Here is a 26,552-nt window from a genome sequence, read left to right as displayed (position 1 = left end):
TATTCTTAATTAAATCATCCTTCTTTGAAATTGCAACAGTTTCTTAAAAATATCTATGCTCTATATTCCTCAACTTTGATACTTTTATTCAAGGTCCTCCCGATTTTTTTTAAATGAACTTCTTGTGACCCTCTCTTTCCTTTAATAAAGACCAAGAGCTAATCAAAGTAGTCTACCAGATGCTTGACATATAGTATAAGTGACTCTTTTAAACAAAATTATTTCCTACATAGTGCACTAGAAAACAGTTACTGTATTCCTGACTAGGGATGTTAAATTTAATCAATTAATTAACTAGTTGATTAGTCGATAAGCAGGGGAGCTGCAGCAGGGTTAACTCTTGGCCCCAGGAGCTAACCCCACTGCAGCTCTGCCTTTAAAATGTATTAAGAGTCTGCTGACTCTTAATACATTTTCAAAGCAAAGGCTCAGGGTCTGAGACTGGGCATGAGCCAGGAATCAACTGATTCCTGGCTCACGCTTGCTCCCTGCTACCCCTCTGCCCCCCACGAAGATGGTGCCAGGGGGAACCAGCTTTTTAGCCAGCTCCCTCCAGCACCAGCTCCTGCTCCCCACCTTGCTGCCTCTGTTAGAGGCAGCATAGGGTGGAGAGAAGCAACTAGTCGACTATCCGATAAGCTTATCAGATAGTTAACTAGTCGCGTACATCCGTATTTCTGACTACAACTATAGTCTTTTCTGGTGTTCATCACTAGGATATCTGAGTGCCATACAAATATTAATGTATTATTTTCACAATACAAGTGCTTAATGTGGCATATTTAGAGATGGGGAACTGAGGCTCAGGAAAATTAAAAGAAAAATTTTCAAAACTGGCTGCTGACTTTGGCTTCTTGAGTGTCTGGGCTACAGCCCAGGTTACTTTTGCCCCAACCCTGTTCTAGTGATTGTTATGTAGATCTGTAGCTAACATTTTTAAACTGGGATGTGTTTCAAACTGGTTTTTAAAAGAAGCATAATTTCCATTAACTTTCCCATATTCAGCTTTACTTCTATTGCCACTTTCAACATACAGTTTAGGGTAAAATCCTAGGCATTTAAATAAAAATGTCTGCCGCTTTTTTCCGGCTTCAAAGTAGGAATAAGAGCCTCCGGAAAAGGGCGCTTTTTCCGGAGGATCGGGGCCAGTGTAGACGCTCTTTTCCGGCTTTTCTAAAAGCCGGAAAAAAGCGGCGGACATTTTTATTTAAATGCCGCGGGGGATATTTAAATCCCCCGCGGATTTCCCTACTACGATAGCTGAAATTAACATGCCCCTTCCGGAAAAGGGGCCAGTGTAGACGAGCCCCTAATGTTTAAATCTGAGTACATCAGTGTTATTACTGGATTGATTTTAACAGTCTTTTGCTGAAAAGAATGTTAAAAAAAATTCTGAGAAGATTTCAGACTATAATTATGCAGTTATCCTGTTCATAAAACCTTAGAACTTAATAAAAACATTTCTTTATCATTAAGTGCATACAGATAACTCTTGGCTAGAAGGATCAAACAAGAAAACTTTTCCCCTTTCAATTCTGAGTCTCTGAATTTATAACAATTACCTAATAGCCAGAGGCTGATATGAAGGATGAAGCCCTCAAGCAGATTCAAATGACAACACTCTGGCAGGAATCCCATTAAATTACTACCACTGAACAGCTGTGAGGGACTTCACCAGGACATTGCCCTTGGATCTTGCTTGTGCCCTATCTTCCTGGAATTCTTTGTTTGTTTGAAATAGACTCTAATATATATAGTCCTTTGACTAATGGTTGTCATCTGGCAAACTGTACAAGCTCTATATATTGTGTGCCCATGATCTGGGAGTATCCAAATAGTTTATTAATGAATTATTCGCACAGAGCGCTAAAAAGTATGATTTTAAATTACTTCCATTGCCTTTGCCTAGTAAAGTTTTGCCTTAATACAGATGAATGCTTATTGTAAGATGGTTTTTGGTTTATTAAATTGTCTGAAAAATGTATCCGACTATATTATAAAATACTTGCAGCAAAATCAAGATTACTGATGTTTACAGAATCTTAAGGATAGCCATAAAGAACTTAAGCACGTTTCTACAAGTCAGATTGTCCCCTTTAGTGTGAAGAGCTGTGAGACAGGCTTTGGGGGAAGAAAAATCTCCCTGCAGAATCCTTTAAGAGTTCTTCACATTATTCCATGGAGGGGAATAGAAGTGTTGGGAAACTCTGTATACTCCCTTCACCCAACTTGCCCTTGTTTCCCTCCAGCCTACCTACTCATTCTCTCTTTCCTCAACATGGACCCTGAACAATACAGTAAGCACTATTGAATCAGGGTGGTAGATAACAGGGTCATGGAGGCAGTTGAGACTCCTTACTGCACAGGAGGCAGATCTGCATGTGGAAGACTCATCAGGATGATGTAAGGATTGTATGATTTGGCCTTATTTCTTTTTAAATTCTCAGGCTAGTTTCCTGTGAGTTAAGTATGTTAAGGGTTGAAATAGATGGCTGCCTAGTGCCCCTACATAATTGTAAACAATCTAAAACACATTAGAATTTGATGCATGGTCCCCTATTACTGTCACCAGGCTTTCTCTATGGTCCTTGACTGTAATCGGCATTTTAGCAACAACTTAAGAGCATCTGTGGAGTTTTCTTCCTCATGCATTTGGCCAAGTACCCTTTACACCAGGTACTTTTTGTCCTATTCTCTCATGAGAGGTCAAATATAGGCATGCCATAGTGCAGACAACTACATGATTAACCAGTCAGCATAGGTACCTTGCTGCCTCTGTATCAGACACAGAGAGGGGATCAGGAACCGGTGCCCGTGAGGATCTGGCTTAAAGCTTCCCATGAGCACCAAATGTGCCTCTTCCTCCCCTTCACCCCAGCACTGCAACTACTGATAGAGAGGCAGCAGCATGGAGAGTGAGGTAAGTATGCTGGAGCATATATGCACGCGGATTTGGCTTTCAAGGGTTGCATGTTGGCTCTGTGGACCCACCTTCCCCCACTTGTTTCCTTAGAGGCATCGAGGGGGGCAGGGAGGAGCCAGTGCTGGTGCCACCTGCCCCCACTATGACAGCACCACAGAGAGGTGGGGAGGGGAGGCCCAAGCTTCTCACGGACAGAGGCTGCTTCCTCATCCCACGGAGCAGCCTCTGTCTGCAGGGAGCTGAGGCCCCCTCCCCCCACAGACAGGCTGTTGCCACCCTGTGCTGCTACCTCTGTATCAGAGGCAGCAGGGTGGCAGGCAGCCGATCCACGAGGGGAGCTGCTTTTAAAACTGCCTTCAGTTATGCAATATGTAACACAGTAACCCCTGCGCACAGCCATCCCACGCGGGGATACGGTGACGCTCCGGCCCGGCCGCCGCCTCTTTGTCCCCTCCCCTCATCCCCACAACTGCCCTTGCGGCGGGGAGGGGGGGGGGGAGCTGGGCGCTAACCGCTGCACCCAGACGAGCGGCAGGAGTGGCTCGTGCTGTACTTCGCGCGCTGCCTCGTTCCCTGGGCGGCCACCTCAAGCCCCGCTCGCCCACATTTGCCTGCGCGCATGTGCAACGCTCCAAAAAAAAAAATGTAACTCAACCAACCGCGACTGCGTTCGGAGTTGCGTCGCACCAGTCACAGGAGCCGCTGGTTTCCTGCGCAGGCGGCACGCAGTGTGACGCACCTACGTCGGCAGCTCACTCCAGAGGCTATTGGCCCAACAAAGCAATCGTCTCCTCAGCCGATTGGCTAGTGCAGTGAGGCGCATGCGCATGTCGCAACATCGTTCCTAGCAAGTTCGCAGAGCTCTTTTCTCCTTCTCCTGTCCCCACCCCCTCGCTTCTCGCTTATTCTCCTCCCTTCCAGTTCCTGGCAGGCTGTGTCAAGCGGTAGCCACTACCAACGTGGGGGAGCACACCGCTGCCTCCGAACGTTGGGGCGGCTTCGAAACGGGCTTCTCGAGCCGAGGCGCGAGCGGTGACCGTTGGACGATACCACCGGGCCTTCAGCCAAGAAGCGACGCCCCGCCGGGCGGTACCAATTGAAAAAAACCCCGCAACCTGTTGGTTCTTTCTTTCACCCACTCCTCCCCCCCCGCCCTCGCGCCGACGCGGAGTTCCGGCGGCTCCGCCTCAGCGCGTGAGACCGAGAAACGCCCGGCCGCAGCCGGCTCCAACCGCAGCACCCGCCGCCGCCGCCATGGCCGAGACCGAGGAGCGGAGCCTGGATGACTTCTTCGCCAAGAGGGACAAGAAGAAGCGGCGGGAGAAAGGGAGCCGGGGAGCCGCCGCCGCCTCCTCGGCCTCCTCGGCCTCCAGCGCCGCGGGGGGAACCCGCCCGTCCGAGGGGAGCTCTGGGGCCGCCGCCAGCGCCGCCTCCTCCGCCAAGGCGGTGGTCAAGGTGCGACACGGGGGGGGGGGGCTACGCTTGTGGGCCCGTGGCGCGGGAGGGGGGGTACGTGTGGGGGCGGCGGGATCCTGCTCCCCCTGGCTACGCCGGCCAGCCAGCCTCCCTCCGCCGCTTCCTGTGGGCGGCGGTGGCTTCCTGCCGGCAGAGGGCGCCGCTGCGGGGCTGGCGCGGCCCTCCGAGCTTGAGCCCGGGTGGGTCGGGGCCCTTCCTCAGCGGGGGTGCGGGCTGGGTTAGGCGAGGCCCTGCTCAGGCCGCGGGTCCTGGGCGGTGGCTGCCCGGAGGAGCGGGGGGAGGGGAACCAGTGGGCGGCTGGTGTCTCTTTGGCCGCCCCGCACGTGCTGGGCCTTGAGCGCCTGTCAGCCCTCGCGTGGCAGCGCCGCTTCAGGGGGGGCTCTGTCGCGCTATGGGGCGGGGCGCGCCGGAAACGACCACGGATCATACCGATCCCGGGAGGGGGACAGTAATGCCTTTCAGCCGGTGGAGTTAGCTGCCGCAGATGCAAAGAATAGAAATGTAATGGCAGGAAAATAAGTACGCCGAGGTTTCTGCTGCGGGCTTTAGTGTGCAAACCCGCTTTAGTGTGCAAACGCCTCACGTCGGCGTAGCTCGCACCTTTCTGCTTCACAGTTGGCAAAACTCACAAAGGCTCAGTTTGCAATCCAGAAGTTTTTTCTGTCTAGTATATCTATGGGCAGTATTTAGCTCACTAAAGTGATTTTATAGTCCTAAATAAGGAGGACCCATCACCATGTGACTAGCCAACCTTCCACAGACTCCAGAAAAGTACTGCATGGTTCCCTAGATGGGTCCCTTCCAGTTCAGAGGTCCACAGACCACATATCTGTATATGCTAAATCATTTATTTCTGCCAACGAGTGCATTGGTTGCTGACAGCTTTTGTGAATCTAGGGAAAAGAATGAAGTGAAAGGTTGGCATGCAAGAGCAAATGCAAACATTGCTGTAATACACTAAATGTAACAGTCATTTAAGCTAATATTCTGATTCTGACAGGCATTTCCAGTTGCTTCAGAGGAAGCTTTGATAAACCATCTTCTAGAATAACTTACCCACAGAGAAGTTTATCCCTCACATAGGTTAGTTAGAGTAGGGGTCTTAAACTCAGCCCGTGGGCCATCTTGGCCCTATCTGTTCCACAGTCCTGCCTACAGGTGGCTATGGAGGGGAGGGTGGAAGAGAGTCCATACCCTTTATCTAAGCCCCATTCCTGCACTGCCTCCTCTCCCCCCTTCATTGTACCCCTTCCTCCAAGCCATCTCCATTGATGGATGTGGCTTTGGGAATTAACAGGGGGGTCTGGCACAGGGCAGCAAGGAAGGTGGACCCCCTGCACTCACCACAGTGGCACCAGCGGAGTGATGCAGAAGTCTCCCTCCCCTCCCCACCCCCAGCCCCACCCCTGCCAGCGATCTCCCAGGCCAGCCCAGTTGCTCCTGCAGCCTGTAGTGAGTGCGGAGGCCTGACCCCTGCTGCCAGCCCCAGCCTACCCAGGGTGCTGCAGGTTAATCTGAGTATGGAGGATCATTCACTCCATAGGATGGTTGGGGGCAGCTGCCATGAGGCCACCAAAACCACAGTGCCTTGGGCGACCACTCTGAGCCCTATACACGGGACAATTCTGCACACACCTCCCCTGGGCTACAGGGATATGCCAGCAGCAATGCAGAGCTAGCAGCAGCTGTTCTAGCCCTGCTGTGTGGCTAGTGGGATTTTAAATAGGATTTAAAACCCTGGCGGGTGGCAGACAGAGCTAGACGATACACTGGGGGTGAGGTGGAGACTTGGGCTCCCCCTAGGGCCCTGGTTCAATAGGAGAATTTGAGGACTGGCACTGTCCCTAAAGTAAACTGAGTTTGAGACTCTCCCCCAAGTTAGAGGTTGGATGTATGGAATTCTGAGACTTAATAACTTGACTAGGATTAATGCCTTAACATTTCAGGCCACATTCCTAAAATAGAGATAATAGTTAATTACTTTAGGCTTTTCTAAATAGAACACAGAAAAGCTAACAAAACGCAAAATACAAAATTTTAACAAGTCTTTAATTAAAGAAATACTGATCTGGCAACATTTTGCCATTAGAAGGTAATGTAAAATATCTCAATTGCTTCAAATGGAGAGCAGCATTCTTCATGAAGGAATAAAGTCTGTAGGCAACCAATCCCAGGAACATGATAGTAATTTGCTATTAATATTGTTACTTTAAACCAGATCTTTAATTGCCTGCCAGAGATAGGCCTACATGATAAGGGGAGGGTTCTGGGGTAATAATCTGATAAGAAGATAGGCCCTGTGCCTTTCAGATGTTGGGGAGGGGAGTAGGGAGAGGGTGCTGTTCAAAGACCCTGCATAAAAGGTCTTTATCTTTCATGTGAGCCTCAAGGGGTTTGAAGTCCTTCTCAAGAAACACTGGGAAGGATGAGACTTGTTCTCTGTTTTTTTTGGATGCTGTGGAAATGGGGTGGGGGTTTCTTATACATTCTCTTCCTCATTTATCATATTCCCTAGTAGTGGCAAAGCTTACTAGTACTGCTGCTTGTAACTCTTTTTCAAGGAGAAAGGTAAAACTTTAAAATTTCACTGTTGTTCATGGGGTTCTGAATGGAAGTTATAAAAGTAATTGGAATCTTAAATTTAACTTTTCAACTTGGCAAAATTATGGTCAACAGCAAAGGCAGTAGAAGTGCTTGTCGTCAGGAGAACATTGCATGATTTTCCCAGTGTGAAATGCACACAAGGTAATTTTTGTAACCATAGGTGAAAGCTAATTAAAAATCACCCTTGTCTGCACTGTGCATGTGTTTTACTAAGCCATGCCTTATAAAGCACTTAAAAGGCAAAAGAACATTGCATATTCTGGATCTCGTTAAAAGTTAAATTACAATCATAACACTTTCATGCTGAAATTGGTGTTTTTTGTGGTAATTTGATTTGTATGACCTCACTTCTAAATGAGAATCCTCTAATCTATACAAATCACAACCATGCTGAACAGCATGAATTGTGCTAATGCTGTATCTCTTGTCTAAAATCCAAAAAGACTATTTTAATATGCATAGATATTAAGCTCAGATAACGGAAGTAGATGAGTAGGAAATTTTAAAATTTTAGTTCCTTTTCCATATTTTTTGGCCCATTGGTGCTGTAGTTTCTCCTTGCACTTTCAATTCTTTCATTGTATGGAAATGGTAACAAGATTGTAAACATTTCTTTTGGTACAGGAAGAGGATGAATGGAAGGAATTTGAGCAAAAAGAAGAGATTGACTACAGTGGACTTAGAGTTCAGTCCATGCAAATAAGGTACCACTGTTGTGTTTTTTTTTTTCCAGCAAAAACATTGGCGCACATTGCTATAATATATATATTTTTTTGTTTGGAGATTTAATTCTGCAGAATTTAGTTTAGTAAAGATTTGTTATACATTCTAGCCAATAATTCTATGCAGGCAAAAGGTGAATTTAGAGTGGGAAACTCTACATATATAAATGGAAATCTATTTTCAGTAAGGAGACTCTGAGATCACTTAATATAATTGATAACTCAAGATTATCTTAGTACGTATTCCAGGTGGTATTTTTGTATCCCAGTTCACTCTTCATCCTTATTTCCTAGATTTCTCTTGTTGGGGTTTCCAGCTACACACACAGTTTTACTTTTTGGCACAACAGTAGTACTAGCAGGATTGTGGTTCCAGAATACTGATCATCTTAGGTTCAGATCTTAGAGAAGACTTCCTTCACATTCTTCTACACGAGGGGTGGGCAAAAGCCTTTAAGCAGGCTGAATCTGGCCCACTTAGGGCTTTGATCTGGCCTGCGAGGCAGTTCCAGGCCCTGCTGCCTAGCACGTTGCCTGGGAGACAGAGATGTGCATGCCTTTTAACTGCTTGTACTTAAAGGGCTTGTGCCTGCTGGGTGACAGCCACCCAGCAGGTGCAAGCCCTTTAAACAGAAGCAATTGAAATGGCTCACAGCTCTTGGTTCCACTGGCTTGTTGCTTGGGAGGTGCGAGCCCTTTCAATGCTTCTGTTCAATGCAGCTGCCAGGCAACAGGTTAGCAGTAGGGCTATCAAGCAATAAAAAAAAAAATTGTGATTAATCGCGTTCACTGCCCCTTTGACGTGCTGCGGTGACGTTTCAAAGGGGCAGCGCTATGGAAGCCAGGGTTCAGCTGGAGTCCTCAGCTGACCCCAGGCTCAATGCAGCTGCCCCTTTGAAACGCAGAGGCAGTGTTTCGAAAGGGCAACTCCGCAGGAGCCCAGGATCAGCTGGAGTCCCCAGCTTGGTGCAGTGCTTCCCCTTGGAAACACTGCTCCAGCCTTTCAAAGGGGCAGTGCCGTGGAAATGTCCGCAATTAACAAGTTAATTGTGCTCTGCATTAATCGCAGGCATTAACATGTGTTAATTGACAGCCCTAGTTAACAGCAGGGAAGGGGGCAGGAGCTGCAAGCTGTATTAAGTGAATTGTAAGCCTCCACTCCAGACAACTCTGGGAGGAGGCTAGCCCCCAGCACCTTGCCATCTGTTCCAGGTCCCTTCTATTGGTCAGAAGTCAAGAAGGAGGGACTCCAGGCCAAGCAAAGCTCCCAGTAGGACAGGTCTACTCAACTTTGGAAGCCTTGGGGGCTACAATGATAGTCACAGCAAATGCCAAGGGCCGTAACTTAAGTGTGGTTGAATATACATGCAAATAGCTTCTTTCACACTGACAGTCATGAATACAAAGATTAAGCTTTAAGCCATGACGCCAGACCCAAACGTGGCCAGTGTGAGCCAGTCTGCACCTCTCAGACTCTGCCCAGAATGTTAAGCAGCCAGTACTTCCCACAATGCCTCGGCGCGCCTGGCCCCACCTCCCTGGGGGCTAGAAACGTCGACGCTCTGTACTCGTGTGTTCCAGCCAGCCCGTCTGCTTGTGTCTTTCAATGCTCACTCTGCCTGGGAGATGCCTTGCCATTGTGGAGCGTGTTCCCAGTGGAGGACATGTTCAAAAGATCCCAGCTGCGAGTCACGTATTGAGTAGCACTGTGGTAGGGTAGCTCTCATCCCCACCCCTTCTGCTGGAGGCCCTGCCTTTTCCAGGTAAACCCATGGCCACTTCCAAAATTTGAGAAGTGGTCCCCTTCGAAAATGATTGCCTGCCCCTGTGCTAGACAGTGTCATAGAGGACAAATCAGTACAGGATAGTCAGACTCATCCAGTTTCTTCATTTGCATCAGGGGTCCCTGCTTGCCTCCACAGAAGTAACTGAATCCATTCCATTCCTTTTTGATGAGTGGATTGTGGGATGAATGAGTAAGTGTCCTCAACCAAAACATCGTCACCCCGAATAAAGTGAAAAATGCAGCTACTAGCTTCTTGGGTTTTGTCCAGTAAGAACTCTAAGCCGCTTTCTTTTGAGGTTACGGGGCATTTTAGTATCTTCTACCAAGGATTCCCCTTGATTTAATTGCAAAGAAACATTTTTCATTTTCATGTGCATTCGTGTCCATTATCAAGCAGATCTCTCCACTGAATATCTGTTAACTGGATTTTTTAGAGGACACGTGCTTGAAACTTTATGAAATTTGGGACCACATTAAAATGCCTAAATCTTGCATCAAAACTACTAATTACTACTTTTTGCCTAATCTTAGTCTGAACTACTTATCTTTCTAAAAGGCTAATTCTTAATTCATAACGATAGTTCCATGTTAACCAAGCAGTCTTTTTCCCTCAGAACTGCTTGTCCTGTTGTGTGCCTTTTAATAATTTTTTCACCAATCAAGCCTTCTACATACTCACAAGTATCACTTAGGCCACATCTTTATTTATGGGAAGATCAACGCTGCAGCTGTCAATCTTCTAGAGTGCGATTTAGTGGGTCTAGTAAAGATGACCCCATCCATAGTCGTTGGAGCTCCTAGTCCTCACAAGGAGTAAAGGAAGTCAGTGGGAGCATTTCTCCCGTCAGTCTCCTGCTGTGGAGATTGCACCATAAGTCACATTAAGATAAGTTATCTTTAGCTACACAATTAGCGTAGCTGGAGTTGAGTGTCTTAATTTGACCTTTCAGATAAGTATAATTGATCAGAGACTGAAGGGAAGTAACTAGCAGGGACTAGTTTAATGATCATCTCTACTTTTTTCTTAAAAGATTGTTAATCAAGCCTTCATCAGGACTTGGCTTCCATTTTCTAGATATGATTTTTTTCAATGAGAGTCCCTGCAGAAAGTTTTTTTCCATACATTCAAGGAAAGAGGGCACTTCTCACAATGCTAGTCATGGACGCTAGAAGTACCCAATGTAATAAAATGAGATTCCTGAATATGCTCCCACAAATTAAATAGATCTTCAGTTCTTTAAAACCCATTCATACAGTACAATCTGTTTATTGAAAGCTTCTCTTTCAATACCTAGATTTCAGGCTTTCTCCAGCTTGGTTTTTGTTTCCTATAAAGATCACTACTTGTTAAACCGTTACTTCAGCAGAAAGTTCTCGGTCCTGACATAGGATATTGTGAAACCAGTCAGCACTGTGTATAGGTGTCTTGTAGCTTTACAGTTCAGAAATCTAAGGCCTGAATTCTGTATTATGACTCATTCCATGAAGTCATTGGCCTATTTTGTAAAGCATGGAAGATTTTATAAAGTTTTATAAAGAGATTTTAATCCGTGTATATACTTCTCATTTTGAGGCTCTACTGCTGTACATACATTCTGTGTTGAAGTCGGGATAACTTCCTCTCAAGTCAAACTAAATCATTTTGCTAAATTAAGTGTATCCACATTCAAAATGCTTAGCTAATGTGGCTATTGGCATATCTGATAACCTGATCCTACTAATTAGTTTTGGTTTTTCACAGACCAACAGTAAATGTTATGAAAAATTAGTATAATCATTATGTAAAGTTAAAAAAATTACTTCACTATCCCTTAATTAATACCCAAGATACAATTTAAAAGCTACCAACCAGGTGTGACTCACAGGCATAAGGAAAAAAATCTCATGGATTCTGCAAGCAGGAAATATCACTTGCCACAGAATTGTACTTCAGAATGTAAGATTTTTATTAGCTGTTTCTAGCCTCATGGTTGCAGGGAATCTTAGTGGTTTATTAGAGTTTCTTGAATCTTCAGGCTGACACACAGTAATTCTGTGGTATAAATTGTTTCAGTCACTACAGTGAAACTAATTCATACCTCAAAATTGCAGTTAAATGTTGATGCCCCTTACTTTTGAGATCACTTTGGCAGAAACATCCTGCTAAAGTGGTGCTCACAAGTGTGCATTCTTCTGCTCCTTTCTCAGTGTGAAGTGTCTCATCACCACCTCAACCTAGTGCCAAAAATTCACAGTGCCTAACTATCTTGTTATAAAAATTTAGAGCAAGATGAAAACATAGGATCAGCATAAAACTGACCAGCTAGTACATTATGTATATCCTATGTCTTGGTATCTGTATTCCCATTCATTAGATAACTAATTAAATGTGAAATTGTTACCAATGTTGGTACTGCATGTGCCAGGGCTTGATAGTTAAATTGTTTTGCCGTAGACTAGCCTCTCTAATAATGAGAATGATATTGATAATAAGGCAGTCTTGTTTCACACACTGTATAATGTTTTTGGCAAGTCTCTAAGTCTTTCATCCTAACACACTAACTACTGTTCCACTAGTGAGAAAGAAGATGATGAAGGTGAAAAGAGAGAAGAACCAGGTGACAACTGGGAGGAGTCTGGCAGTGGTGTGGAAAGAGCATCTGGTCCATGGAACAAGACAGCTCCTGTGCAAGCACCTGTTGCTGAAACTATTGGTAATCTTTTCTTGGCTTTCAGTAGCCTGTAAAGGCACACCAACTTGAAATCTGACTCGTAAGAACTTGAATTCAAAATCTTGGCTATTACACCAGTACCGCAGTTCCCTGTTAATGTTTGTAGTCTCAAACTCACCTAAGTATCACTGCATGGGACTGCTTATTCACACCAAACCTTTAACACTGTCTGTGCAGTGAGACCATGAAATGAAGTACGTAGTTCTGCCAAAGGCATAAAATTTTTTAAAAAGTAGTTTTCTGATTTTAAGATATGGTTATGTTGAGTTGTGATAGGAATTAATATTTTAGACATAAGAACATAAGAACGGCCGTACTGGGTCAGACCAAAGGTCCATCTAGCCCAGTATCCTGTCTACCGACAGTGGCCAGCACCAGGTGCCCCAGAGAGGGTGGACCGAAGACAATGATCAAGCGATTTGTCTCCTGCCATCCTTCTCCAGCCTCTGACAGACAGAGGCCAAGTACACCATTTTATCCCCTGGCTAATAGCCTTTTATGGACCTAACCTCCATGAAATTATCCAGCTTCTCTTTAAACTCTATTATAGTCCTAGCCTTCACAGCCTCCTCTGGCAAGGAGTTCCACAGGTTGACTACACGCTGTGTGAAGAAGAACTTTCTTTTATTAGTTTTAAACCTGCTACCCATTAATTTCATTTGGTGTCCTCTAGTTCTTCTATTTAGGGAACTAATAAATAACTTTTCTTTATCCGCCCTCTCCACACCACTCATGATTTTATAGACCTCTATCATATCCCCCCTCAGTCTCCTCTTTTCTAAACTGAAAAGTCCCAGTCGCTTTAACCTCTCCTCATATGGGACCCGTTCCAAACCCCTAATCATTTTAGTTGCCCTTTTCTGAACCCTTTCCAAGGCTAAAAATATCTTTTTTGAGGTGAGGAGACCACACCTGTACACAGTATTCAAGATGTGGGCGTACCATAGTTTTATACAGGGGCAGTAAGATATTCTGGGTCTTATTTTCTATCCCTTTCTTAATAATTCCTAGCATCCTATTTGCCTTTTTGACCGCCACTGCACACTGTGGAAGTTTTCAGAGAACTGTCCACGATAACTCCAAGATCTCTTTCCTGATTTGTTGTAGCCAAATTAGCCCCCATCATACTGTATGTATAGTTGGGGTTATTTTTCCCGATGTGCATTACTTTATACTTATCCACATTAAATTTCATTTGCCATTTTGTTGCCCAATCACTCAGTTTGGTGAGATCTTCTTGGAGTCCCTCAGTCTGCTTCTGTCTTGACTATCCTAAACAGTTTTGTATCATCTGCAAACTTTACTACCTCACTGCTTACCCCTTTCTCCAGATCATTTATGAATACGTTGAAAAGGATTGGTCCCAGGACTGACCCTTGGGGTACACCACTAGTTACCCCTCTCCAATCTGAAAATTTACCATTTATTCCTACCCTTTGTTTCCTGTCTTTTAACCAGTTCTCAATCCAAGAAAGGACCTTCCCTCTTATCCCATGGCCATGTAATTTACACAAGAGCCTTTGGTGAGGGACCTTGTCAAAGGCTTTCTGAAAATCCAAGTATATCTACTGGATCCCCCTTGTCCGCATGTTTGTTAACCCCTTCAAAGAACTCTAACAGATTAGTAAGACAGGATTTCCCTTTACAGAAACCATGTTGACAGGAACATTTATATTAATAGGGTTGCCAAAAACATTAAAGTGTCGATCATTCTGTTTCCAGTTGAATATAGAGTAAAATACCTTTCAGAAATGGTATGAAGGAAAATAATATTCAATTGGTATAGTTTGCAAACTTAAGATTAGTTTCCTCAGTTGATCTCCCTCCTCTCTCACACCTAAACTGTTACCATGATTATTCATAATCAGTTGGCAGAAGTGTATGATCTTAGTGAAAAGATTGTCATCTGATCTCTTCTGTGGGGGGAAGACTTTAAATATTACCTCAGTCCAAAATGACTTAAATTAGTAGAGGTAGCACTATGTATTCTAAATTTTCTCTTGCTTTCTCAGTACACTTCTCACTTGAGTTATTGAGGGAGATTTGAGTTGCGATTAGAACTGCCTTGTCTCAGCTTTTGACAGCTTACTTTTCTGCACAAGCAGAATCCTAGATGTAAAGCTGTAAATGTGGTTGGACTATGATAGGATACAGACGGCAACTGTTGCTTCTTTCTGAGCCAACTTCCCTTTTCATCCTGTGGTGTAAATCACTACAATGGTTACAGTTCATAATCCAAGTTCAGTTTGGACAAGCAGCCTCCTGGACTATGCGACAGTTGATCAACAATGCACAGCAGAACAAATGCTTGTTGTAAAGGATTCTGTACGAGTTTAGAAATTATGTAAATGTAAAACCTTTAGTGCTTTTCATTGACAGGTACCCAGGTATTTAAGCAGACTTCCAATGGAGACATACAAAGAGGCAAATGACGAGGGGTTTGACTCAGATCTTTTGTAGTATTCCCATCAGAAGTTTTAAAGTATGTAAAACCATGTAGCTGTCTGATTGTGAGGGAGCAACCAGTTCCCTTCAGCATTTTAAGTATATCTTGAGTGGATTAAAAAGGCTTCATCAGAGGATACAAACAAACATACTTAAAAATGGCAAAATAGTCATCAGTGAGAAAAACAACTCAGTTCTGCAGTTCTTGTTCAAGCACAGCTCCCCCTGATTCCAAAGGAATTCTGCCAGATCAGGCTTGTTGACTTCAATACTTGCAGATGTGGCTTGTCTGCCACACTACTAAATCTACCTAGATGTGTAAACTTCCCAGTGTAAACGGCAGAGTTGTTGTGGATTTAAAGGTAATAGATATACTTAACCCCAGATCAATTTTCTTAACATGAATAAACTTAAAAAACAAGAAATGGTTTGGTAGCACTTTATAGACTAACAAAACATGTAGATGGCATCGTGAGCTTTCGTGGGCACAGCCCACTTCTTCAAATGACCTGAGTTTAAAAAAAGTGGGCTGTGCCCACGAAAGCTCATGATAGCATCTACATTTTTGGTTAGTCTATAAAATGCTAACAAACCGTTTCTTGTTTTTTAAGTTTATCCTGTACAGACTAACTCGGCTACCCCCGAAGTTTATTAACATAAATTTAACTCCTCTCTTAATCTGATAATCCTGCTTCATTGATGCTGTTTCTCCTAGGGCCCTGTTAACCTACAGAACAACTGAAAGGCCAGAAACTAACTGCACCTAAAAACTATTAAACAAATACATTACTTAATAGCATCTTCAATACAAAATGCTAAATTATACTTTTATTTTATTGGCTGCTGTTATAATAAACCCTCTTTTATGTTATCAGGGAAATTTAAAACTTTTTAATTCTTACGATGGGATGTATAAGTTTTTGGAACTAGAAAATAAAGTTAAACTTAATGGGGGTGAGTCACTGGGTCTAGCAGTGTCACGTAGGTGTATATTCCCTCCTTTACGAGTTTACAATAGATTACATTTCATTATTTGTTAGCAAGTACTTCAGTTTGATTTGAGGCCATAGGCTGGGAAATACAGGGAATACAACAGTAACTTAAAATGTAGCTAGTAATCACAAATGTTAGCAAATTACTCTTAAATCCTGTGCACTGTCTTTTACCACTTATGATTATATGTTGCAGTTCTAAAACTGCACTTTAATGTAAAAAGCTCTAGTCATTAATTGGATAGGATTGTTACATGGCATGCTCAAACACTCACTAATGATCTGAAACTAAGATATTATGTATTAGACCAACTCCTATTAGAATATCTGACCATTGGAAGCAAATAACAAAATAGGGTCCTAAGCCAGAGATGAAAAAATGAGCCTATACACTTGTTTTGTCTAAAACTCTGCTAATAAACTCCAGTTACAGAACCACCTGAACCAGTGCAGTCCAGTGGTGTATACCGACCGCCTGGTGCTAGGGAGACCAGGACACGGAGAGCACCACAAGGGCCACCAGAGATCTACAGTGATACACAGTTTCCATCGCTGCAATCCACTGCCAAGCATCTAGATAGCCGAAAGTAAGTATATTGTATCAATTTCTCTCAGATGCCTATTTAAAATGCTTTCCTATCAGTTCTAACTCCTTATTTGGTGTCAGGTCATGGTCTTTCCCAGATGTCTAAGCAGAAATGATTTGATGGGGTTGGGATTTAAAATTTTATCATTTCTGTGACTTTATGGAGATATCCACCAATGCTCCATTCATGTGCAGAATAAACGTTATGTGCAACAACACATGTGCAGACGTGCACCACCAGTAGATGACTGTGAGTGCTCTGTTAATCAGCTGGATGGCATTGGAATCTCCTGGGTGGGTGCCCAAGTGCACGTCTTACAGGTAACACTGATTCCCACCTTCCCAATGTTCCTCAAAGATCTGAGGAGTGGGACTTCTTTCACTGAGGAGAGGGCTACACTAGGTGATTAACATTCTCCTTGGTCTTATCCTTACATTCTGGGATTTCTTTCCTTAAATAAAACCCTGCTGATCTTGACAATGTCAAATTCCTTTCCATATTAACCAGTGCTCTGTCGCAGCTGTCAGTAGGGAATTGATAACAACATGCTGTGTTGTCCTGGACAGTTTCAAAAGGGGTTGTGTGGAGCAAAGGGAAGAATATTGTCAATGCAGTCTTTCTGAAGTTGTTATATTATCCATGAGTTTGGAGGGCCATATCATGCCCTTTAGTGACTTTTTAAGGAGACTCCAGACTGACACTGCCTGAATTCCCTGTCCCTCCCATGGACTCCTTCCCTGCTGAAGGGTAAACAAGACCTCTTACTTATTTGCTCCTATCACATCTTGATGTGGCATTGACTGGTACATCACAGTACCAATATATAAGCTTCCTTTCTGGTCTAGTTTGGTATCTGCCAATTGGCAAACAGTATTGTCAAAGATGTTTAGGCTGCCCTAGGACAGTGTTAATTTTAAAAACCAGCAGGAGAAATTCTGAATTACACTTGAGTAACAAATTAACTGCAATGCAGTTCTTTCCATCTCTTCTACATGACTGTTGGGTATGCTTCATGTTGCAATGTTCAGACATCATTGGGAGGGGAATGGACCTATATTTTTCTATCATCTTTGAGAGAAACACTGTAGAATGGTTTGAAAGTGTAAACCATATATTTTGAACTACACAATGTGCCAAATTGAAATGGATTTATGCAAATGAAATCACCAATGTAATCTGAACAAATAGCATAGAAAGGGCACAGACTTTCCTCTGGAAATAGTTTATGCAATCTTCTGTTCTCTTGGGGAATACATGGATAACCTGTGGAATCCAGCCAACTCCTTAAACTCTGCATAGGGACGTAACCAGTTACTCAGTAAGTATCACTCTTACCAGGTGATGCTTACCGATTAACCGGCAACTAGAGCAGCCCCTCCACGTGTGCCGTAGGCAAGGGGCTGCTCCACCCTGGTTGGCCCCATCGTGCCATGGGACCAGCAGCCCCATGGTTAACCATGTAAGTGATAGAATTTTGATTGGTTACACAGTTAATATTTTTATACATATTTTTTTTTTTTTTTTTTTTTAGATCTCTACTCTGCATTTGTAGTGTAATTTTGTTGGTTTTGGGGTGGAAATTGGCTAGGAATTTCACAATTCAGAAGCTAGTGAATAAGACAATTACTGACTACATTTATTTTCCCTTAGGGATAAAGAAATGGAGAAGAGCTTTGAAGTAGTAAAACACAAAAATAGAGGTAGGGATGAGGTCTCAAAAAACCAGGCACTTAAACTTCAGCTAGACAACCAATATGCTGTGCTTGGGGATCAGTAGTGCTGCATACACGTTACAATTAAGGAATGCTTTTTTGGTAACCCTCCTACTAAGGTAACTAAACTACAGCTAACGACTATGATGAACATGCCATCTTATTTCTGCTGGATCTGCTGCGGCAAGTGCAGACTACTTTGACATAAGTGATTGCTCTCGCACTATGGAAGCATAATGTGTTACACCGTTCTCCATTGGATTTGGGGGAAATTGATGTAAATGGTTGAACAAGATTCATCAGTGTTCTTTAATACTCTGAAAAAGTATCTACAGTCAGTGGTCATTTCAAAATCTTTTTATGTTCAGATACTGAGCCTTCGTAAGGGTTGACTACCTCAGACTTGCTGCACTCATTGTGGACACCATGTGGATCACAACTTCTGGAAAAGAAGGTTACAACTGTTTTAGTGGCCATCTGAAACTTGAAACCAGCTTCTCTTCTGGGTTCCTGTCAGAAATCCTGCAGAAGTCAGCCATTTGGTTCTGATTTGCTATAAATAACAAAGATTTAAGTGACCTTAATGAGAAATCTGTCTGGTGTCCCATCCTGAGGAATCCGTTCATGTGTAGCCATAGCCTACTAGAGACTTTCTGGAGCATACCACTTTCAAAAATTAACAAAGTATAGTACAGAGCTGTAGTTTGTTTACCTTTTTAGATAGAGCTGTACTGAGATAACTGCAAAACAAAACTCATTCCAATACGAAATTGGAGGGTGTGTGGGGTGGGAGATTGATAGGGCTGTTTGCATTAGCCATTTTCACAGTTGTGTTTAAGTGTTTTCTTTGTTCTTCAAAAAAATGCCTTCCCTGTTTCTGGTATAGAATTGCAGTACACGCGAGTAAAAATGTGAAGTGTGTTAATAGTGATAAGTTTATTTTGGTTTTCATAATTGGGTCACTTCTCTTTTTCTGAGGGACTGGGACTGCAGTAGGATTTAATTTGGCACACAGCAGAAGCCCGTACTCACACTGTAGTTTTCAGAATGTAGTTTTAAAAAAAATACATGCAGTAATAATATTAACCTCAAGATGAGTTTTTCTGTTGTGGCACAAGTGGCAAAAGTAACAGCTGTTTCCAACCAATCCTGTCTTGTATGGGTAAATTGATATGTCTCCGAGGGAAGGATAACCTCAAACCTGGTGAGATTTAATTTTATGGCTGCTTCTGGTCACCTTGTGAGCTTGCAAACTTTTACATGCAAAAATCCTCATTTTAAATGGCATTTTTTTCAACTGGAGGAAACCTAGTGACATTGGAAGGAGTTGAGAGCTTTGTTCAGTTTCTGGTCACTTCTGGCTTAATTTAGTGGAGATAAATAAAATGGTATTTGTATGCTAAAGCTATTAGATACGTAATACCCACTAGTTTCCATACAGTGAAAAAGAATGACAACCACCCAAATTCTCCACACCATTTGTCTTTCCCCTTGCTTCATTCAGTATGTTTTTAGTATGCTAGTTAAGAGAGTAAGCACCTCTTTCCAAATCTAGGTTTCTCCCTGTAAATGTGAATGCCAAAAGGAGGAGCTGCAGACTTAATTCCCTTGTCTACTTCATATTTTCCAATGGCAAAGCAATCTTAGTGATGTGGCAGTACTTCACCTATAGACGATGAGGCTTGGTGGCTCATGCAGAAATTATGTGGCTAGTTTCCTTTGATTTAATTGCTGATGGTATAAAGTCTATTTCCTTTGAGGTCAGTAAGACTCTTGCTGTTGACTTCAGTGGGGTCAGGGCTTTCTCTTTGTTCTCATAATATGCTTGGAATAGAACTGGCCTTAAAGTCCTTCCAGAGTGAACTTTTTCAGTAAATGTCCAAACTAGCAGCTGTGATTAGGTACACCGCTCAAGACAAGTTTAAAACCTGAAGATTTAATTTTGAGAATCAAAACCACTTAAAGTAGACTGACTTTGATACCGTTGGACTCTGAGCCATGTATCTTCCCTGAAAGAACTCTGCCAACAAAACATGTTTTTTTGTCACTAAAAAGTTTAAGATTGTTCTTTGCTGTAAATGGAAGTGTCACTTGATGACATGGTAGATATCCGATATACTAAATTCCCAACTTTGTTCTGGCATTTTAATGGATCGTTAATGCACATGAATCAAGTTTTTAATACACTGTATGATGGGTAGATGAGGCTGTCCATTGTACCTTTATTTGAATTCTCAGGCATGGTTCTGGCAGTGCAAGAAAACCTGTAACATTAATAAATCTAATAAAGTGGAAATATACATGGATCCTGGAGTCTAATGAATCTTTACCTGTAGTTCTAGTGTACACCATGTAGCATTTAAATAAATGCAGGGTAACTGGATAGCTTTGTGACAGATAATGAGGTGTGTGCAGTCATTAAGTTCAAATCCAGGTCCAAAGAAACACAGCTAACAGCTCATGGGGACGTTTGGTCCTGTATATCCTTCACATAGTGTGGTAATTAGACTGAGGCCTCTGGATTGTATCTAATTCAAATAATCTTTTAGACCTAAGTGGCATTCTCAGCAGTGTCCATAGAATGAAAAGGGGACACACAGTGGGCTAAACACTAGGGCTACGTCTACACTGGCATGAATTTCCGAAAAAGCTTAAAACGGAATAGTTTTCCGTTATAAGTATTTCCGGAAAAAGAGCATCTACACTGGCAGGCTGCTTTTCCGGAAAAGCCCTTTTTCCGGAAAAGCCCGTCTACATTGGCCACAGATACTTTTCCGGAAAAAGGGCTTTTCCGGAAAAGCAGCCTGCCAGTGTAGACGCTCTTTTTCCGGAAAAGCGTTTGTGGCCAATGTAGACGCGCTTTTCCGGAAAAAAGCCCCAATTGTCATTTTCGCGATCGGGGCTTTTTTCCGGAAAAGACTACTGTGCTGTCTACACTGGCCCTTTTCCGAAACAGTTTTCCAGAAAAAGGACTTTTGCCCGAGCGGGAGCAGCATAGTTTTTCCGGAAAAGCAGCTGATTTCTTACAGTAAATCGTCAGTGCTTTTCCGGAAATTCAAGGGGCCAGTGTAGACAGCTCGCAGCTTATTCCGGAAAAGCAGCTGCTTTTCCGGAATAAGTGTCCCAGTGTAGACACAGCCAATGCGTGTCATTCTAAGTACTTGCTAGAATATCTTCACAATACAAGGAATCTGGAATTTTTGTAGGGACTTCTCTGATTAAGCAGTGTGTTCAGGGAGTCTAACAAAATCCAATTAAGTCACAACTTCCCTTTTTTTAAATTTTTGTTAAGGAATTATATTTAGCATCCTATTGCAATAAAATGAATGTTATTTTGAATCACACTCTTGGCACATGTAAAAATTACCTAAAGTACAGTGACCTGTCTCAAATAAGATTCAGATTTATATGGCTGCTATAGTCTACTTTAACACACTGATAAATGTCACTTTAAAAACTATGCATGAGCTCTGAAGCCTTATTTAAAATGAAGAAAATTCTCATTTACAGCCTGCCCACACCCTGCTGTCTCAGTATCAGCTTTTAAGCCATGCATATCACCATCTAGGAAGCTTCCCCCCAAAGGGTAAACATACAACTGCTGGAAGTTTTAGTGGTTACATGTTTACTTGAATACATACATTTTTAACATCTCTAGTACAGGTTGAACCTCTTTAGTCCGGCACCCTTGGGACCTAACCAGTACAGCACCAGAGAATTTGCTGGACCACAAGACGTCAGTATTATCAAGTACTATTATTGACACTTCCACTGCTTACTGGGCTCTTAGAAGATATTTAGGGGTAGATTAGAGCTAAATAATAGCGCAGGACACAGAGCCAGGACTGGTGACTGTAAAACTTTATGGGCTCCTGGGAAATGTGGCCATACCCAGGATAAGTGGACATCCGCTTAACTAAAATCATGCTGGACTACAGATGTTGCTGGACCAGAGAGTACCAGACTAGAGACGTTCAACCTGTATTTTTTTTCACTACTTTAAGCCAACTACAAAACAGTTTAATCAGATTTGTTCAGGATAATAACTGTAGTAAGGTTTTTTTAAAAATATACTTTTTTTTTAAATAATTCATTTAAATCTTGTATAGGGCTCATGGACTCATTTCATATTGGAATATGTCTTTGGTTCATGGAAACTCATACACTTCCAATTTGCTGAAATTTGTAACCTATCCTATTTGCTTGGTCTGCTCTGAATTTGACAGCACCAAAGAAGGCAAGACCCTGGGGAGGAAGTTTGCTTACTCTTGCTATGAAAGTCAGCATATCTTAGGCAAAAAAAAAAAAAGAATTTTTCTCTATATCTAAGTGCTAAAACTCAAAAGCAACTGAGTCTTTCATTGACTTAATACAGTTTCAGTGCTAGTTATACTCTCAATAGCTACATTCCTTTACCTTTCATTAGTGTGAGCTGTTTAAAGAAATGTACTTCAGAAAACAAATCTCTCTGCTTGATATTAGTGACAATCTTGCTAAATAAAAATAATTTTCTTAGGCCTTTAGCACAAGTGGGAGTTTTTTCTGAGCACAAAAGAAGCACCTTCATTCTTTAGTTCAGAGTTGTTGTAAATTTAATTTAATTGCAGGATGCTCAATCTCTGGTCTTCCTATATAACTTCTGAGGTAAGACTAGCTATAGGCATTTTCAAAACAACAGTTTTTGCTGAATCTGGGTTTTTAAGTGAGATGGTGGTAGAAATATGCTTATAAAATTTCAGTAATTGAAATCAGCTGTTTGGGGCACAATGTTCACTTGGTGGTAAAAACTGAAGAACACTTTGTTCTGTTTGGAGCAGGGCTACTCAACCCACGGCCCTCATGCAGCCCATGGCCCTTTTTCAGCCCACGGTATGGTTTGGGTTTATGCAGGTCTCAACACACAGCCCACAGGTGGGATCCTTTGAACATGGCCTCCGCTGGAACACGTTCCACTACGGCGAGTCAATATAATGGTCTGTTTATGTACATTTTAGTAGTTAAATTCCTGGACTGTCATTGCTCATTAAAAGTACTGTCACGGGTGGAAAGCGGATAAATATTGCATTTTATTAATATCAGCAAAACTAACTTAAATGGGCCTGTGTTGTGTAGTTTTGCTTCAATCTTTGTATTCATGCCTGTCAGTGTGTGAAGCTATTTGCATGTACATGCAAATATATATGCAACTACACTTACTTTGCAGCCCTTGGCATGTGCTGTGAGTATCATTGTGGCCTCTGGGGCTTCCAAAGTTGAGTAGTCCTGGTGTAGAGTTAAGTATAAAAACACATTTTCATTGAAAGTAGAAGTTAAAACTCAAAGATCCATGTTTAGAAGGAATGGTGTTGCACTGAGCTAGCATTTAGATGGGGAGGGAAGGATATTCAGTTTATAGCAAATGTCAAAATCAAGCACAAGACACCACTGACAAATTATATATCCAATGATAGTTTGGATAGCAAAGATGTTAAGGAAGGAACTTCCAAGCACTAACATAGGTGTGTATTTATTTTCAGGCACAATGCTATAGAAACAATTTGAAAAGGGGAGAGAACATTTAAAAAGGACTGTAAGTACAGGCAGTCCCCGGGTTACGTACAAGATAGGGACTGTAGGTTTGTTCTTAAGTTGAATCTGTATGTAAGTCTGAACTGGCGTCCAGATTCAGACACTGCTGAAACTGACCGCCAGTTCTGACTTACATACAGAATCAACTTAAGAACCCCAGGCGTCCCCAAGTCAGCTGCTGCTGAAACTGATCAGCAGCTGATTCCAGGAAGCCCGGGGCAGAGCAACTCTGCCTCGGGCTTCCTGTAGTCAGCGCTGGTCAGTTTCAGCAGAAGCTGACTTGGGGACGCCTGGGGCAGAGCAGCTGGGGTGCTACTGGACCAACCCAGCAGCACCCCATCTGCTCTGCCCCAGACGTCCTGATTCAGCCGCTGCTGAAACTGACCAGCAGCGACTGAATCAGGACCTGGGGCAGAGCAGCTGGGGTGCTGCCGGGTTGGTCCAGTAGTGCCCACGGGCGCTGCAGGACCAATCGGCAGCGCCCCAGCTGCTCTGCCCCAGAGTCCAAAACAAAAGCCTGGTCTGCTGGGGGGGGGGAGCACACTAGCTGCCCCCCCCCCCCCCAGCAGACCAGGGACACGGGGAGCAGAGCCGCAGCGGCAGCGGGGTGCCGCGCCTCTGAGGCTTTGCTCTGGCAAAGCCTCAGAGGCAGGGACCCCCCCGCGGCTGCGGCTTCAGTCAGGGTGCCTGTGGTCTGCTGGGGACCGTCCCCAGCAGACCACAGGCACCCAGACTGGAGCGGCAGCAGCGGCGGTTCCCCGCGCCTCTGAGGCTTTGCTCTGGCAAAGCCTCAGAGGCGCGGGACCCCCCCGCGGCTGCGGCTTCAGTCCGGGTGCCTGTGGTCTGCTGGGGACCGTCCCCAGCAGACCACAGGCACCGGGTCTCAAGGGGCAGCAGCAGCGGTTCCCGCGCTTCTGAGGCTTTGCTCTGGCAAAGCCTCAGAAGCGCGGGAACCCGCCCGGTGCCCCTGGTCTGCTGGAGACGGTCTCCAGCAGACCAGGGGCACCGGAGCAGCTTACGAACGGGGCTTTCTCGCCCCGACTTCCGGGGCGAGAAAGCTCCGTTCGTAAGTGCGGATCCGACATAAGTCGGGGACTGCCTGTAATGGGTAAAGAATTGTGTACACAGGTTAGGAGAAGAGGATTGTGTTGGAGGAAAAATGCAATAGCTTCCATGAAGAAGAATGCTAAGGCATTGATGAAGAGCGAGCAGTGCTTATTAGGGATGTAATAGTGTAGTTGATTAACCAATAAGCAAAAGCTTATAGGTTAATGTTATAGACTACATGCATTTCATTCCCCTCACTCCCAGCAGTAAATTTTTTAGCAGGCTGGACAGCAGTTCAGCTCAGTCCTGGTTTGCACCGGGTCTGGGACCTACCCCCGCTATGGCTCTGCCTTTTAAGTGTATTAGGAGCCAGACAGCCTGGCTCAGTTCTGTCTTGTACCGGGTCTGGAAGCCCAGCCCCCTGCCTGGACAAGAACTGCTGCCACCCCACGCTGCTACCTCTCAAAGACAGCAGTAAGGGGCAACAGGCAGCTAGACCAGACCACAAGGGGAGCTGGTTTTTAAACTGGCCCCCCTCACGGACCAGCTCCTGTCTGGCACCCCATGCTGCTGCTGCCTCTAATACAGAGACTGCAGTGCGGAGTGGCAGGAGGCTCTTTGGGGGTGGGGCTGGGGTGCACATAAGAGCAAAGAAAGCTTGAAAATTTGTAGCTGAGGGAGCATCAGAATGAAAAAAATACATATGGGAAAATGGTGTTGTCGAGGTTGTGGAATTGTCATCTATACATTGTCTTATCAAGCTTGTAAACTACCACAACTGTTTTCAGTAAATTAGAATAGTGCCAAGTTGCAAGATTCATGATCTTAAATGAAATTTACAAAATAGCAAATTCTGAGATCTAATTAAAAAAATAATTTCCTTCCCCCCCTCCAACTACTTAGATAAAAGTGGAACACAGACACCCATATTTCCTTTTTTGATAAATACATTTCTAATAGTATGTTGGTGAAATTCTTATATGTAATTGTTCAGGTATAATTCACTGTATATCAAGCTTAGTGAAGTTTCATGGGGTTGCATGACTAGATTATGGATATTTAGGGTGGTGTACTGATGTATTAAATACTCAGAAAAAGAGTAACACACTTCGGAATACTGACATGGAAGATCTGGTCCAAAACAAGCAAGAACATGAGAGGAAGAATGGTTGAGAAGAGTTAAGGCATAGGTTGGGGAAACAAATCTGGGTTCTGTTCTCAGTTCTTCCTCTGACTTGCTGTAGAACCCTGTGCAAATAATGTAACCTCACTGTGCCTTCACGGCAGTGTTGTGAGGCTTAATTCATAAAGTGCGTTGAGACCCATTTGATAGAAGGTGCTATAGTGTGTGGAGTATACAAATATATCAGTCCAGTGCTATTGGTTCTTTCAGTTATAATAAAATATGACACCTGGATTAATTTTCATTACAGTATTATTACTTAGGGAAAGCATATATATGAAATGTAATATACATTATATTATATTTAAGTATTATGGGATCATGTAACTATAGACTTATAATCCATACATTCAAGGGGCATATTAACGATTATGCGTTTAACTTTTAATTGGCATTTCCTCAATTTGTGTAATTGTGCAACCCTAACATATTGACATATCTTTTTTTTTTTTGCATAGAATCTATTTAAAATCAATTTGTCATTTTATAAACCTCATAATGAAAATAAACTTCTGTTCGTATTGTTTAATATCCATCTTTTACAATTTACAGTTTTTAAATGTTTGTTTAAATAATGTGAACTAGGAATGTTCCCTGATATGATTTCATTCTTGCAGAATTTACTTATTATGCTAATTGGCTGCTTATACAGGAAACACATGAGAAGGCCTAGTTCCTGCCATGGAAAGCTTATAGATTGATTTAAGAGAAGATGATGTGACAATAGGAGAAGATGAGAGAGGAGGACAAAAACGATAATAGTAATAATCCTGGTTATTGATTGTGTTTCTGTTGT

General features: G+C 43.2%; 1 protein-coding gene across 5 annotated transcripts in view; it reads left to right on the top strand.

Annotated features, from left to right (window-relative positions):
• Window positions 1-3,655: 3,655 nt before the first annotated feature.
• CDV3 (CDV3 homolog) overlaps window positions 3,656-26,552 on the top strand; it is a 36,204-nt gene continuing 13,307 nt past the window's right edge. The window contains exons 1-6 of one of the 5 annotated variants that reach the window (XM_075921912.2): window positions 3,656-4,378; window positions 7,628-7,707; window positions 12,068-12,204; window positions 16,087-16,246; window positions 17,897-17,946; window positions 18,327-20,264. In XM_075921912.2, the coding sequence (XP_075778027.1) occupies window positions 4,178-4,378; window positions 7,628-7,707; window positions 12,068-12,204; window positions 16,087-16,246; window positions 17,897-17,946; window positions 18,327-18,343 (645 nt within the window). In that variant the 5' untranslated portion in view covers window positions 3,656-4,177 and the 3' untranslated portion in view covers window positions 18,344-20,264. Of the gene's footprint in view, window positions 4,379-7,627; window positions 7,708-12,067; window positions 12,205-16,086; window positions 16,247-17,896; window positions 20,265-26,552 lie in introns of those variants that run through there. The other 4 variants (XM_075921913.2, XM_075921915.2, XM_075921911.2 and 1 more) reach the window with 4 other exon arrangements.

The sequence above is a fragment of the Pelodiscus sinensis genome, chromosome 2, assembly GCF_052426305.1.
Source record: "Pelodiscus sinensis isolate ZL-2025 chromosome 2, ASM5242630v1, whole genome shotgun sequence".
NCBI lineage: Eukaryota > Metazoa > Chordata > Testudines > Trionychidae > Pelodiscus > Pelodiscus sinensis.
Note: the sequence above shows the minus strand (reverse complement) of the source record. Positions and strands in the feature narration are given on the sequence as shown.